General features: G+C 43.1%; 1 protein-coding gene across 5 annotated transcripts in view; it reads left to right on the top strand.

Annotated features, from left to right (window-relative positions):
• Positions 1–15,206, top strand: part of LOC139612752 (low-density lipoprotein receptor class A domain-containing protein 4-like) — a 229,446-nt gene extending 214,240 nt beyond the window's left edge. For 3 of the 5 annotated variants that reach the window (XM_071468689.1, XM_071468688.1, XM_071468691.1), the window contains 3 exons: positions 6,690–6,844; positions 11,074–11,124; positions 14,385–15,206. In XM_071468689.1, the coding sequence (XP_071324790.1) occupies positions 6,690–6,844; positions 11,074–11,124; positions 14,385–14,978 (800 nt within the window). In that variant the 3' untranslated portion in view covers positions 14,979–15,206. The remainder of the gene's footprint in view (positions 1–6,689; positions 6,845–11,073; positions 11,125–14,384) is intronic. The other 2 variants (XM_071468690.1, XM_071468692.1) reach the window with 1 other exon arrangement.
• The last annotated feature ends 576 nt before the right edge of the window (positions 15,207–15,782 follow it).

Below are 15,782 nucleotides of genomic sequence, written 5' to 3' on the forward strand. Positions count from 1 at the left end.
CAAGATAGGATTCATAACAGCTGAAGCTTAGTCTCTTCAGTCTGAGAGAAAAGGTATTTCCTTTGCTGGTGGGAGTAGCTCTCCTATTCTGAATTTGCCAGCAGCTAGGGAGCCATTCCCTGCACACTCAGGCTCCACTGTCAGCATACATCTACTTCCAAACCTGAATCATAGAATACATTCTTGTGGTTTTGGACAGATAATGCTCCTTTGTGCAAACTAAACTAGCAAGGCCTTGTGTTCTATTGGAAACGTCTAAGGTTGTCCAAGCTCAAATGTTAAGTTTATTGAGCAATAACAATGTTAGAGGCCCCAGCTGAGTGTGTGCAGTCTCTGTAGATAGCCATTAGCCTGATTTTCATTTCAGGGCCAAACAGGGTAGGCTTGTATGCCCTCATTAGTCACAGAAGTGAGTTTTCCTCAGCATTAACCGTTTTTTTGTTGCCAGTAGGAATAAATTTGCAATAAATATACAGTATGTGTTGGTTCAAGGTACAGAGAGTACTGAAAAAGACTTGGAAAACCAGAACACTAGGCAGAATGCCCTGGTATCTGTGTTGAGTTTGTAAGTAGTTACCCAGCAGTCTTTCAGCCAATCAAACAGCTCTATTTTATGATTTGTATGGGCACAGCTTGTACATTCTACTACACGACTGTCTAGTAGTGATACATAGAAGTCAATTTATTGGGTGGACAACAGCCAGGCAAGCCCTATAAACAGGTCTGTCACTGACTGACTGACTGACTGACTAAGTTACACCTTTGGTCACCAGAATGCTGCATGACTGAGTGCTAAGGTTACACCATTGGTCGGCTGGCTGAGTGTTGGAGTCTCCCCTTTGGTCCTCATTGGTTTAAAAGATAATTTGGCACAAACCAGCAGTGTTGCCAAATTAACATCTTTGTTGCCAGATTTGCCGACTTTTCAGAGCCGTTTAGTGACTTTGTAACAGATCCAGGGACTTTTTGGACAAACCTCTGCTACTTGCTACAGAAGAGAGTTGGCAGTATTGACCTGCCTCCCTCTGCAAGCACAACTCTCTGTTAGGCTTGGGCCAATATTCGATAATATCGAACACTGATATTTGAAAATGTAGCAGCGACAGCTAATCTTGCAACAGGGACTCCACGCTGCTTATCTTACTTGTCCGGATTCTTTTTGCATGGCCCACCAAGGCAGTGGGATTTCTCCCAGTGCTCCCGATGGCCTGTCCAACTCTGACAGACAGGGCCGATGTTAATGTGAGAGGGAGAGAGAAGCTGAGTGGGTCAGTATTGCTGTGCACAGCTCTACAGTGAAATAAGATTTTAACCCATTTGAAATTGTAAAAAAAACAAAAACAAAACAGAAAATGAATACGGTCAATGTTGATATTATGGTGGGCCACCACAAATAAATTAATGTATTTACTTTCCCCAAGTGGGATCTATCCCACAGATAGTGTTGGCTTGACTGTGGAAAGTGACAACTCTTTCCAGGAACAGTGTCCTGGTTACACCCAGTCAGCAGTATTCAGTGGGACTATTTCTCAGGGGACAAAGGGAACTAACGCCTGAAGCTGCATGTAACTGTAACATGTAAAAGTCATGCAACGATTCACCACTGATGCATTTCACATGTCTGAAAGTGTCCTCAGACAGCGCTGCTCTCTAATGTGTGTCTGTTTGTTTGCTGTGTGTCTGACAGCTTCTTTTCACTGGTAGGTCAGCTGAACTGACCCCCCCCCCCCCCACCCCCTCCTCCACCCCCTCCTCCCCACACACGCACACACACACACACACACACACACACACACACACAGAAAGGTCAAAGGGCCACCATTGGGTCCCTGTGTGTATGCACTGTCTCACTATGCTGTTTGCTCTCTCTTTGTGTTTGTCTTTTTGAATTGGGACAAGCTGTTGCTGCTGCCAGTGCTGTTTCTGTCTTGCGGGGTCAAATCTGAGTACGTTTCACTACGGATCAATATGTCTGCAGCACAGAGCATAAAAAACTGTCAAGTACTGAGAGACAGTATCCCAGGGTTCAAGTCGAGCCGGAGACCTTTGTTGCACATCATCCCTTTTCACTCATCTCTCATTTCCTGTCACCTCTCTTCTATTGAAAATAAAGGTGATAAAAAAAAACCACAGGGTTATGTAGTAGGTAAACTATATGTACAGTATATTTATATTCTAAAAGTAAGGAATAACACTTTTGCAATGGTATCAAAACTGAGGTGTTATGTCGACTAAAGCTGAAACAGTTAATCTATGATCAGAAAATTGATCAGCAACCATTTTAATGACTGATTCAGGCGTTTATCAAGCAGAAAGAGCTGCGCTGCTTGTCTTCGTCATACATCATAGTAAACAGAAAGCCTCTGTAGCTTCATCAGATTCATTTCCTTAGTCAAGAATTACACAACTTGGAGGGGAGGAGGGGCCAGATGACTGAAATACAGCCTAACGTCTTTGGGGGGGAAAGCACAAAAGTACAAAGCACAACTGAAATCACATAACAGTTTTTACTCACAGTTTTCTGGCAACGCTGCCGTCACCCCGTTCATGAGAATTTAGCTTCAGAAGAAGTTTTTCAGACAACCTGACAGTAGGTGTGATATGTGCTTCTTCAGTGAAACAACCTTTACATATTTGGCTTTTTTATCTAGTAAACTACTTTCAGCACATCTGTGATTGTGGCCACATCGTGACGTGTGTGAAAGAGCTGCAGGGTAAGTGTTGACATGATTTAAAGAAACCTGATGGGCTCTCTCACTGCAGCAGAAAACGGATGGAGCGGCTGGCATGCGATGCAAATTATTCAGCCTGCTGAGGGAATAAGGGTACTGCAGATGCTGGATTGATATTGTTTTGACAAGTGGATTACTGTTGTAATAACATCAGACTGGTGCTAGTAATGCAGACTGCCAGCACACACTGTTCTCTAGCCTGTGCAAGAGTCTGTGCTGTACACTGTGTTCTGGAGCCTCTGAACTTGAATGGATTCTGGGGTTCAGTCAGGATAGGCCTCCCCTGCCTCTTTTCTCTCTTATTTAACCAGCCACCCCCCACACACACACACACACACTTCCTTCCTCCTTTCTCAACTCCTCCTCTGGCTTCCTTCCTCCCTGATGTTTAGAGGAGAGTCCATTAACTGCAGCCACAGTTTTCTGTAAAAACATCCCTGCCTGTGCTTCAGAAGACAGCTTTGAATCAGGCATCTGGTTTGTTTGGCTTTTACAACAGCAGAAAGGTCGAGTATGTGATATTTATCCGGCAGGCTTACAGAGGGCCTGGATGACTTGGTTTCCCAGAATGCTGTTCTCTGAATGAAAGCTCCCCTCAGGCCTGGTCCTGTGGCTGCTACGGTATGCACACAGGCCCAGGCCCAAATGAGATGTGGAGTCTGGTAATGTGGCATCTTATATATGGAGAAGTGTCTTTGGTCCAAACACTCGACAAATGGATGGAGACGTGAAATTTTGTACAGACGTTCATGGTCCTCAGACATTGAATCCATCTGAATGTGGTGTTCAAGGTTGACATTTGTGACTCTGAGTGAAATGTCTCGACAACAGTTGGATGGACTTGCTGTGAAATTTGATTTGTTTGATTTGATGGTGAAAATTTCCCCCCAGGATGAATTGTAATAATTTTAGTTGTTGTCTGAAATCCGTCACAATCATCGGGTCCAAATTTCTGTTTGATCAATCGTTTGGTTCATGACCAAATGGCTGCAAAACTAACGACATCAGACTCAGCTCTACATAGCAGATGTTACACAGTCATATCCTCATTGTTCCTGTGTGTTGCACTGAGGATGGGGGGGTGTCATGGGTTGGGTTCGGCTGTCATTTCCTCCTTTGACAGTAAATGTTGAACCAATATGGTTGTAACATTAATTTTAAAGGGCAGTTTAGTGTATTATTTTTGTTGCTGTTGCTTTATTTCACTAATAAATTCGTTCATGAGAGGTTTCAGTCATTGTTGGACTCCTCACCTGCTCATTGGTCCCCTCTCATCTCAGAAGAGAAAAGCTGTTTAGCTTGTCTGTTGTCATTTTGCACTGTAAGCGCCTCATTCCTCTCCTCTCTGGTGGTTAGTGTCGGTTGGTTGAACTGACTTTTCTTTCTTCATAGCATTTATTTTTCTTCCATGTGGTTTGTGCCAGCTGGCCTTCTTTCTCTCATTCCTACCCCACCCGTCCTCCGTGGCTGCTGTGGTGAAGCAGAGGCAGGTTTCGGTCGGTTTACATTTCAACCCAGGCTTGACACTAACCCATCCTGATGCAGTCAGATAAACTGGGGAGGATTACTGAAGCTGGGAAGACTGGGACAGGTTGAGTTGAACAGGACTGGGTTGGTCCCTTCTGTAATGTTTTGTTTTTCATATTTCTTCTAGAAGTTATTTGTGATCATGTTCATTCCAAGTATTTGAATCAAACTTCGAACTAAACTTCTAACCGTCTCTTCTTGTTTTTTTTAAATTTTCACAAACTGTTTTTGTGTCTGATTCCATCCACATTTTGTCAACGTGTGTTCAGGTGGCTTGTGGGTAATACACTCCAAAAATTGCGCAGAGCTTTGTAGAGAAAGTGTCTGCCAGCATCAATTATTGCTCAGATAGCTGAGTGTACATTGTGTATTGTTCTTGCAGAGCTGCACATACACACAGGGACACACACTGTGCAAAGACACACACAGAAAGTACACACACAAGTGAGTGTGCAGCCGTGAGTAAGAGTGTGAGTCAGAGGTCAGACTGGGTGCCAAGACCAGGCAAGGTCAAGACTTCTGCCCAGAACAAACCAACAACACATGACAAAAGAGTCTCAGACTGCGGGCAGGGAGGGAGTGGACGAGAGGGAGGAAGCAGGGATGGATGGAGGTGGGAGACAATGAAGAGTAAGAAAAGCAAGAAAAGAATGGAGGTGGGTGAGGGTGGAATGTATGAAGAAAGACTGATAAAAGTAGGAAGTGTTGGAAGACTGCAAGAAGCAACGAGAGAGAGAGAGAGAGAGAGAGAGAGAGGAGGGAGCAGGGTAGAGAGAAAACTGGATTGAGAGATGGGGAACAAGCGGCGATACAGAAAGTAGGAGGAAAGGGGGAAAAAAAGGACAAAAAGATGAAATGGTGAGCAAGAGAGACGGGAGGGAGGTCATTCCAGATCAGCTCCGGTGTGTGTGTGTGTGTGTGTGCGTGTGTCTGTCTGTGTGTGTGCGTGTGTGTGTGTCTGTGTGTGTGTCTGTGTGTCTGTATATCACAGATTGTTTCTTGTTGTTTGTTGAGGACAGGAACACCGCAGCTATTCAGGGTTCCCACAAAGAAACCACTGTACAATGGGACAGACACCACAGTTTCAATCATCAGACTCTCACACTCACACACACACACACACACACACACACACACACACACTCAGTGTGTGATAGGCTGACCTAGAGTCTGACCTGTGCTGCCCCCTGCTGGTGGACACATGTTAAAGCGCTCAGAGCAGTGTCCAGCCTCAGACTCCGAGGCTCCTTCAAAAGTCTGGACCATTCTCTGTTAAAACCCTAAAACATTCACAATCTCACAGCAAGATCCATTCAGTAGCTGCTCTGGAGCTTTTGATCATATAACATGGTTTTCATCAGTGGGCGGAGCCCAGGTCAATTGTTTTGCAAATAGGGCTTTTTCACAGGAGATGTGGCCTTATCGTGGTGGGAAAATCAGTAACTCTACTGATGACCCTGACAACAGCTCTGTTGTATTGAAGTGTCTCAGCAAGCCTCGACTGAAGAGGTACAACTGTTTTTTATTGAATGAAAATAACAAAGACAGTAAACAGTCACAGTTTGAATACCAGGACCCTGAAACCAAAGCAGCTAAATGGAATTCAGCCATCATCCATTTAACTAATTACACCTGAGCCTTTTCTCCTGTGGCAGAACATCTTCTGTGAAAAAGGCTTATTGAGGACTGTTTTGGATTTTTGCAATTTGTAATTGTAGACTGGTCAGGGGAGAAGGAATAAAACAATTATGTTTCGTTTTTTCTATTATCGTTGCTATATTCTCATGCAGTGCTGAATATTTGTACTCTCTCTGCAGGCTACTAATATGTTCAAATTAGATCACTGGAGAAGGTAAACATTAAGGGTTCTGGAGTTGACTTTGCTTTGTTTCACAAGCCAAAAGTTTTTAACCACTGACAACTTTTTTTTCTTTTCTTTTAAACTTTTTGAACAACTATATAAATAAAAAGTAGCAAATAATTGTTCAAACAGACTAGAATTGTCTGTACAGTGTTTCAGTCTGGGGGTAGTTTACATAAACTATACACTAAGCACAACCTCCACTACATCTTTGTTTGCAGCTTCTATTATTATTCTTTCAGCATGATGGTATTTAGCCAAAACGAGTTGAGGTCTAGGAAACTAATTTTTTTTTTTTCATTTTTCATTCAAATAATTTATCAGATTAATCAAGAAAATATGACACAAATTAATCAATAATCATTAGTTGCAGCACTATTTTTGATCTTCTTGACTCATATACTATACAATAGCTGAAATTCCACTTTCTAAAATTGTACAAATGTATTAAGTGGTGTCCTGAGTGTTTTTTAAAATGTACATTGCTGTGTTTGTTTAATGATCAGCTGGACCAACATCTCCTCTAAATGCTGGATTCTAACCACCTCTCCTTCTGTGTGTTTGTGCAGCTGAACTGGAGTTTGTTCAGATCGTCATCATTATCGTGGTGATGACAGTGATGGTGGTGGTGATCATCTGCCTGCTCAACCACTACAAGCTGTCTACCTGGTCTTTCATTACAAGGCAGAGCCAGGCCCGCAGGCACGACCATGCCCTGCAGCAGGTCAGTACCACTGAGCCATGAAAGACACGAAAAGAAACTGTCTGTGTTGGGTTGTGTTTGTCTACTCTGCCAGTGCTGTGCTCACAGCGTCCACACCAATAACATTTTAACTGATAGTGAGTAGAAAAACTGTGTGTGTCATTTCGTCAGTTCTCACTGAACATCCCTGCACAGTCATTGTGACAGTGCGTTCTCTGCTTCTGAAGCAGGACAAACCTTACTTCCACCAGTTTGTTCCCAGTAAAGCTGCGCTGAGCGAAATGAATCGTTTTATCCCAGTCAGACTCTCTGTTCCAGTTTCATTGAGGTAACAGCTTTGCTCCAGTCTGTGAGGTGAACTTGCTGAATTGGTTTCTTCAGAGCCAGACTCTGTCAGACCTTGATGTTTAATTCACCACAGCACTGTCTAGACAGCAGCAGCACTGCCCCCATACTGACAGGACGACACTCCAGGACAGACACACACGCACGCACGCACGCACGCACACACACACATACACACACACTGCAAGATGCGGCACAACAGGCTCAGGTACAGAATATGATGTGTCCACTGATACATTCAGCTTCAGCTGGATCGCCCCATAACAGATTATTTAAATCCAGCTAATAACCACTCGTCTCCTGTTTTTCATCTCTCCTGTTGCTCTCTGCTCCGTACCAGCCAAGCAAAGAGAAAGCAACACGAACAGAGGCAGACACCGGAGCCCTTTTAGATGAGGGGGTTATGATAGTAAGGGGTCACTTGTTTTCCACAGGGAGTAACAGGATTTACCACCAAACAACTCATTTTAATGACTTGTACAGGTTCGCAAACTAACTCTGTGTTTTGTAAACCAACAACTAATGTTTGAAATATTACATTTGAAGTATTGAATTATTAATTATGGAAACAACAAATAAGAGAGAAAGGTTACTCCATCCCCTGTGATAGCTGGTATCCAATGTTGTTGTAATCATTTCAAATAAAAATGTATCTGTACATTCAATTAATTAAGTAGTTATGCCTACATACTGTAGAAGATGGTCATACGGTAATGTACACTGCTGTTTACATTGGTCTCATCCATTGTAACAAGTAGAAACACTGGAGAAAATGCAAATCATTAAATAACTTATGTACTAAGAACAGACTAAACTGTTAGTAATTCTTTAAATGAACTGTAATGTTATTCATTATCCTACCTGCCAGAGACAGGCGACGCCCTCTGTATACAGTGGCAAGAAGAAGTATGAGAAGGCTTTGGAATTACCTGCTTTTCTCCATGAACTGATCTGATCTGATGTTCGCAGCCATTTCCTTACGTACTGTTCACAGCAATCATGATGTCAGAATGAGTCCTAGTGTGTTCCAGATGCATACAGTACAAATCTGCGCCTATCTGCTAGTTTAATATCTGATCAACCCAGTACAAGATCCCATCACGGTAATGATATTCTCTGTTTTCCCTCCAAAAACAGTTCAATAACAGTAACAATAATAGCAATCTTAGGCAAAGAAACACAAATTTAAATGTAAGTTTTAACCTCTAATTCATGGTTTCAAGTCCCTCTAATCTTCTGTTTATCCGGCTGGGAAGTGACTTTGGCAGCACTGCAGCAGTGCCACCAGACCAGGACCAACGGAGAGAAGAGCCAGATCTGTGTAGCTGAGACGGGGACAGGTCTCTAGCAAAGTAAACTTTCTCCTGATCTGTCTGTCTGAAAAATGCCATTTTAGTCTCAGAACGTTCATGAATGCCAAATAACACTTCCTACGCTAGTTGTCCTAACACTTATGCCACCATTTGAAATTAAAGCTTTAAATTGGATCAGTGCATAGACTCGTATACTCGCTGGTACCCGTTACAGTATTTTAGGCAGTATCGGAGGCATTTCCTATACCAGAACAATTCTACTAAATAACCATCGTTATCAACAATTTTTTATTTTAAGTCTTCGGAGATCTCATTTTTACCAGGCCTGGTTCACATCAGCAGATGTTTCTTGTGAGAAGGATAGTCTTTAGGTGTTTTTGTGATTCAAAGGAGCAGTACTAACCTACTTTTCCAGTCTTGTTTCGTTGATTGCATCCCAGGTTTGATAACTCTTGACTTCAGCTTTTGTTGATGCCGTTAGCCAAGTGGTTCACATATTTTTTTTCCAGCCTACACCTTGAATGCTGGAATGTTGTCTTCAATATGAACGTAAACAGTATTCCCTTGCTTCTGTATATTCTTGTTATCATCAACAAATCCGATGAAAATACCAAAAACAACAATGTGTTGGTCCGTCTCTCAACCATAACCCTAACACACATCACTTTGAGTTCTTCTGGGATCTCATTTTTGCGATGCTCACACATGCACAAAGGTGTCAATCGCTAACAAACACCAGCAGAAGAAACGTGTTTCACAGCAGCACCCAAGGATTTACGGCACCTGGCACGCAAACTGAAATGATAGCACATCTTTCAGGTAACGGCTGTAACCAAGCCTGTGGTTTTTGAACTGCTAAAGCTTTGTTAATGCAGGCTAAAATTTCCTTTGCGTCTAACTTCTGTGGAACTGCTGTACTTCCTCAAACAGTGTCTGGGGACTTTTTTACTTTACTTTACTTCACTAACTGGAGAACGTAACAGATTTTTCTCAGGGGCAGGTCTTCATTTTTGGTTCCCTCTGTTTGATATGTATAATTGGTCATTGTGTTATTTTAGTTCTGTTGCTGCATCATCTGCATTACATTACAGGGCTTTTATTGCTGTGCTGACATGTTGCAGGAAGCGTATTGTCTCAGTTCCCGATACTGTGTTTCTGTTGCTTACATGCTATTCAGAGCTGCTAGTTTCTTAAGTAGTTACCGATGACTCTCTCTCCCTCCCACTGCTGTCTCTGCTCGGTGTGTCTTATGTTTAGTTATTAATCTGCCTCCTTCAGTAACAATGGTAGAAGAAGTAAAAGTAGTTTGTTTGCTGTGATGGAAGCGCGGTGCATTTCCCTGCAGCTCCCAAGCAGTTGGAAAAAAAAGTTTCCAAATCAAGGGACAAATATGCTACGTTGGAGACATGCAGACTTTAAACACCCGCTAATAGAAACTGTTTGCGCCAGTTCATTTTGAAAGCTCTACAGCCAATGGGGAAACTCCAATTCAGTCAGGTGGCATTCAGCTGACCAATGCTGGTTGAGCCATGATCAGTCAGTCACTCACTCACTCACTCACTCACTCACCGACATTTGAGATTACAGGGCTGGCCCAGCTGTTGTGGTCCAGCCAAAAACTGGCATAAAGACATTGTTTCTTGTTTCTTCTCATATTCCAGAGGACACATCCACTAATTGAAATCCAGGACCCACATCTAGTAACTGATTTCAGTTTAAATTTTATAAATATATATTAACCCTGCATACAAGTGTCCAAATACTGCTGTACTGATAATGGCACAGTTTACCAACAATGTTGGTGGTGATTGTCAAATAACATCTCTGTAAATTAATGACACCGAAAACAAAGGCAAACACATGTTTTTTTCATATAAAAGATGTCTAAGACTGAGTCTGGGTAAAATAACTGAAAAGAATTACATTCTACACAAATGTGATCAGAGAAAGTGCAATTGGTCCAAACATCCAATGCCTTTGCCCCTAAAAGACACATATATAACCAAGATTTCTACACATTTGTCCTCTTCAGGATTTGTTTTCGTTAAATATTGATGACGGTGCCATCTGAGAAAAGATCCTCAAGTTAAATGTAGATGAGGGCAAACCGCAATTATTTGCAATGGGAGGGGGCATCTGCCTCCTGTTGTCCTAACTCCCAAACTGGGCAGCTATCGGGCATCTCTGAGCACTGCTGTTTCATCTTTTGTACTGTCCTTGAGTTGTTAGATTTCGGGTGTTTTTTTGTTTTTTTTCTCCTTCTCTTTTGTCAAGTCAATTTAATGCTCTCCATCCTGGACAATAACAAACAACAAAGCTTTATCAGTAGCGGTGAATCGAACATGCATTAAACATATTGTCAAATACTTGTTAAATATTCAAAAATATCATTTTGTCAGCATTAGAAAATAAAGATATGCTTAAGTTGATAACATGAATATGTGAAAATCCCCCTGAAGCTCAAACATAAAGTTGTTTACAAGCTGTATAAAAAAAAAAAAAAAAAACAGCAGGTGCATGAAAATCTTCACACCACCTGGGAAACTTTGAAATCTAAGCCTTTCTCTTTGTTTTGTCTGTCTCAATGTTTAGGATGGGTGTCTGTGGCCTTCAGACAGCGGCTCTAGACAAGGTGCCTCGGAGGTAAGACCGCCATCACTCTGAGCCCCGTCAAACCCACAGTCAAGGTTCTATCACAGAGAGAGTGTCAGTCCAAGCAGGGCTCTGGCTGCGCTCGATGTTTACAGCCACGGTGACTCTGAGAACCCTGAACTGTTGCCCTCAAAAATGTATTTAGACAGATTCAGATATTTACAGCACCACGACAGCGTCAGGCAGAACGCTGTCTAAAAAGGTTGTTGGTTCAACCATAAACTGTCTCGAGAAGGATTATCAAGTGCTGACAAGGGTTGATTTAATCTACAATAAGAGTTGACACATTTGTTGCATTTCAATAATGATAGATGTTGCAGTAAATATATATCTGATACATAAGTACATGGTGTTTCCTTTTTTGGTTTAGCTTCCTTTTTGTTTCACTGGAATAGTCACAGGACTAAAATTGGATGACTTCAGGATTGGACGTATTTCCCACATCTTTTTTGTCAAATGGTGTAAAACACACTTGTCATTTATGATGCAGCTTGGAGAGAAATTGGCAGCGCATGGTTTGAAGCAAGTAAATGCAAATAAGTAAGAATTGTTCTTATTTAAGCATAATACGATCATCTAGGAATTGTAATCAAAATGTAATCTCGAGTAATCCTTCAGCTCTAGTTGAACAAATGGTTTGATGTCATGTCTTGTTGCACAACTGGTGTTTCCAGTTTAAATTATATGAAATTCAAACTGTTCATCAATTTAAAACCGCGTCAGCAGTAGATTTAGATTGTAAGGGATTCACAGTGACAGTAATGTGATAAACGAGGTTCTTCATTGTAACTGGTTCCAGAAGTTTTAGCAACGGTGACTGTTTGTGGCAATGAGAGTCGTCTGAAGACCCAACACTGCTGTTACCTGTTAACTGTCACACTGAGGGCTTTGATTTTAAAGAAGTTGGTTTCAGTGAAATAGTTGTGGAGCCTTGGAATAACTACCACCAACACGTTATAGTGCAGACACTATGGTGGTCTGTGATTTATGCTAAAGATGCAGTAAGTGCAGGTGGCTTTTCACCCAGTGTTATCAGGAGCTCCTCCTTCCTGTTCTGTGCCGCAAAACAAACTCTGTGCCGGAAAGAAATCCTGTGGAATTTCTGTCAAATCTGGCCTCACTTCTTCTGTGTAGTAACAAAATTATTCAAATTATCCAGCTTGTGGAAATCACTCAAGTAGCACAAGCAGCACATTGAACTGAGTTTGACACACAGAGACAGTGTAGAACATATAGGTTATAAAGATGCCAAAAATATGAATGAAACGGAGCGAAAGTTGACCTGAAACCACTCATCGATTGCTTTTGTGTGATGGACCTGCCCTGTAACAAAAGACCTGCTTTTCTCCTCTCAGCTCTTTATTTCTTAGTCAGCTTCTTTTCTCAGAGCTTAGCCCGGTGCAGTTGCTCTGTGGCGGCAGGGAAAACTCTTAGGGCACAAAGACATTGGACGTTTGGCTGTTTGTAAATATTTGATCATCCAGGAACTGAAGCCTGTATGTTGCACTGGGTACAGCTGGCAATATACTCCAAACAAGATGACACTCTGGCAAGACTCATGAATACATAACGGCAAACAAATGCCAGTACACTCACTCTGACTGGTGATCTGTTTGCTTAATGGTGTCCATGCCAGATGGTGGAGCTTACAAGTCATGGTGGGAAGAGACACACTGGGAAAACAGGGGATACAGAGTTCACAGAAGACTTGGAAACACAGCCAGTCACATAATAAGATGAAGACAATCACATATTGGCGCTGTGCTCGAAGTTTGGCTGGCCGGTCCGTGCATTCAGCGCCAAATGTAGCACTTTGTGCAGGCAAGGGGGAGCATGTTTGCACCAAAACAAACTCACCGAATTCTCTCTCGTGAGGAGCCTCCTGTCGGCTAAAACTGTCACGCACAAACAAAACTGAAGGAGATGAAGAAAGAGACACAAAGGGTGGAGAGAGAGAGAAATGCATAGAGGGTAGGTGAGTCAGAGAGGAAGAGGTGCGGGAGGATGAAGAGAGGTTAAAAAAAAAGTGTCAATGTTAAAGCACCCAGAGAGAGCTGGGAAAAAAAAAAGGCCATAGGGAGACAAACACAGAGGGAGAAGCAGTCAATGAGTGTGGGTGGCTGATAGATGCAGTGATGGGGGCTCTGTGTGTGTGTGTGTGTGTGTGTGTGTGTGTGTGTGTGTGTGTGTGTGTGTGTGTGTGTGTGTGTGTGTGTGTGTGTGGCAGGGGGTGGTAGGATTTTGGTGCATCATTAATCAGCAACGCCTCCCCTGACACTGTCTAGACAGCCGTCTGAGAGCTGCCCTGCTCTGCTGCGCTCTGTTCCCTCTGTCAGCCACGCACCTTTCTCCCCCTCCCTCTGTCTATTTGTCTGGCTCTGTACGTTTTTTTATTTTTTTCTCTCTCTGTTCTGTTTCTTTCTGTCTTTATCTCTCGAGCTCTCCTTTACTCTCCTTCCTCTCTTTATCTCCACGGCTCTTTCTTCTCCTCACTTTTCTGTTCCCTGTCTTTCCCTCTCCTTATCTCAGTCGTCTGTCTTTTTAATCCTTTCACTTCTTGATCCCCCCCCCCCCCCAGGTTTTTTTGTTTCCAGTCTGATGGTCTCTCCATCCTGACTGCCTTGTCAGAGGAGGTGAGACACAGTCACTAATTGAAATGGATTCTCTCTGATAGTGACTTGCCACAGTGGAAATGTGTTGAAGTGGACAGAAATGTGAGGAATTAAGAAATGGATGATGCAGTCACTGTCTGAAGAGCTAATTGAGGTGAAGATCTCTGGGAGGAGTATGAACCAATGTGTTGAATGTTTTAGCAGACACTTTGGATCTTTTCTCCCTCTTACTGGGATTGCATTGCAATGTTTTTAAAGCAGCTGTATGTAAGTTTTGCTATTGCTGCATAGCCAGTGTTAGCAGTCACAGCTGTTTCCTCACCAAAACCTTCAGCCATTGTTGCGTTCATAACACAAGCAGCACTACTTCTTCAGGTCCAGACCCAGACACTGTTATATCTGGACCAGGACCTATAACACATAAGTTACAGTATAAGTTATACATATAAGAGTCTGAGAAATAAGTGGGGGGGTTATGAGGGGGAGAGGAAGAGAAAGAGGTGTTGAAGCTGTTCAGTAAAGATGTGTTTGTGTCTTTATCTCTTAAAGTGATCAAATGTGTTCAGATGAAAAAACCAGATCAAGGTCAGCTCCGGTCAATCAATTTTTCTCTCATCCTTCTCTCTGTCTTTCTCTCAGGTATTGTACGCCCCCCAGGCCAGGGATCGCTTCACTGCACCCTCCTTCATGCAGCGTGACCGCTTCAGCCGCTTCCAGCCCACCTATCCCTACCTGCAGCACCAGATTGATCTGCCACCCACCATATCGCTGTCGGATGGCGAGGAGCCCCCGCCATATCAGGGGCCCTGCACCCTGCAGCTCCGCGACCCCGAGCAGCAGATGGAGCTCAACCGCGAGTCGGTGAGGGCGCCACCCAACCGGACCATCTACGACAGTGACTTGATCGACATGGGAGGAGGCGGGAGTCTGGGGGGAGGAGGGGGAGGAGGGGGAGGCATGGGCGGAGGCGGTCCTAGGCCGCCTAGCAGTAACTCGGGCATCAGTGTGGCCAACTCCAGTAACCACGGGCGCATGGAGGGCCCCCCACCGGCATACAGCGAGGTGATGGGCCACTACCCCGGCTCTGCGTTCTTTCTACACCAGCACAGCAATAACCAGAGGATGGGGGGTTCGGGGGGCCCGGGGAGCAGGACGATCCAGCAGCAGAGCCAATCAGAAAGCACAATAGTACCTACCAAGGCCAAGGACGGCCAGCCAGAGGACCTGGTGTGAAGAAAGGGCCAGCAAGGCAGGTGGGGCCACCCACCTCAGACTGAAAACTCTTCACTTGATCCCTAATCACCTGTTAGCAGTGGTCTCTCTCTCTCTCTCTCTCTCTCTCTGATGTCCTCTTTCCACACTTTCATGCACAAATAAATATCAACCTTAGCTACAAAAAAAAACAAAGAAAGAGAGGAACCAAGAGTTGATTTCATTTCAGTTTCTTTCCAGTTTTAGAAACTCAGACAGCTCACACTGCTGCGGCAGGATGTATGCACTGCATGGAGACTTTTTCCCTCTCCATCATATGAGAAAGAAACAAACTGCTAGCACAGATTAAAATGATTTGTTTTGTTTTTTTTGTCCCCTCGGGTGGTGGCTGCAGGAACTGAGGAAGATGTTTTATGTTTTGATTTTTTTTTTTTTCTTCTTCTTCTTTTTGGACCGGGATCTGTGCACTAAACAAGAACTGAGCTGAGAATCAAGGACTTACAGAGAACACAATACAACAAGAGACTCACAAACCCAAATCTTAGTGCCAAGGTTCACGAGGAAGCAAAACAAAAGGGGGGAAATGACTCATTCTGACATTGAAAACACACAAAAAAAGAAAAGTTGCACTATCTTTTGCTGTTAAAGAGAAGAGGGAAACGATGCTATGTGATGATGATAATAATGATGTTTTTTGTTTTTTATTTTTCGTTTTGTTTGTTTGGGTTTTTATTTGTCCTTTTCGTGGATGGACTGACTTTGGCTCCAAAGTTGTTAAAACAGTTGGGAGCAAAAAAAGAAAAAAGAAAAAAGAAAAAAACAACA

Source organism: Trachinotus anak, unplaced genomic scaffold (genome assembly GCF_046630095.1).
Source record: "Trachinotus anak isolate AG129_WGS33_773 ecotype Australia unplaced genomic scaffold, CSIRO_AGI_Tana_v1 ptg000032l, whole genome shotgun sequence".
NCBI classification, from domain to species: domain Eukaryota; kingdom Metazoa; phylum Chordata; class Actinopteri; order Carangiformes; family Carangidae; genus Trachinotus; species Trachinotus anak.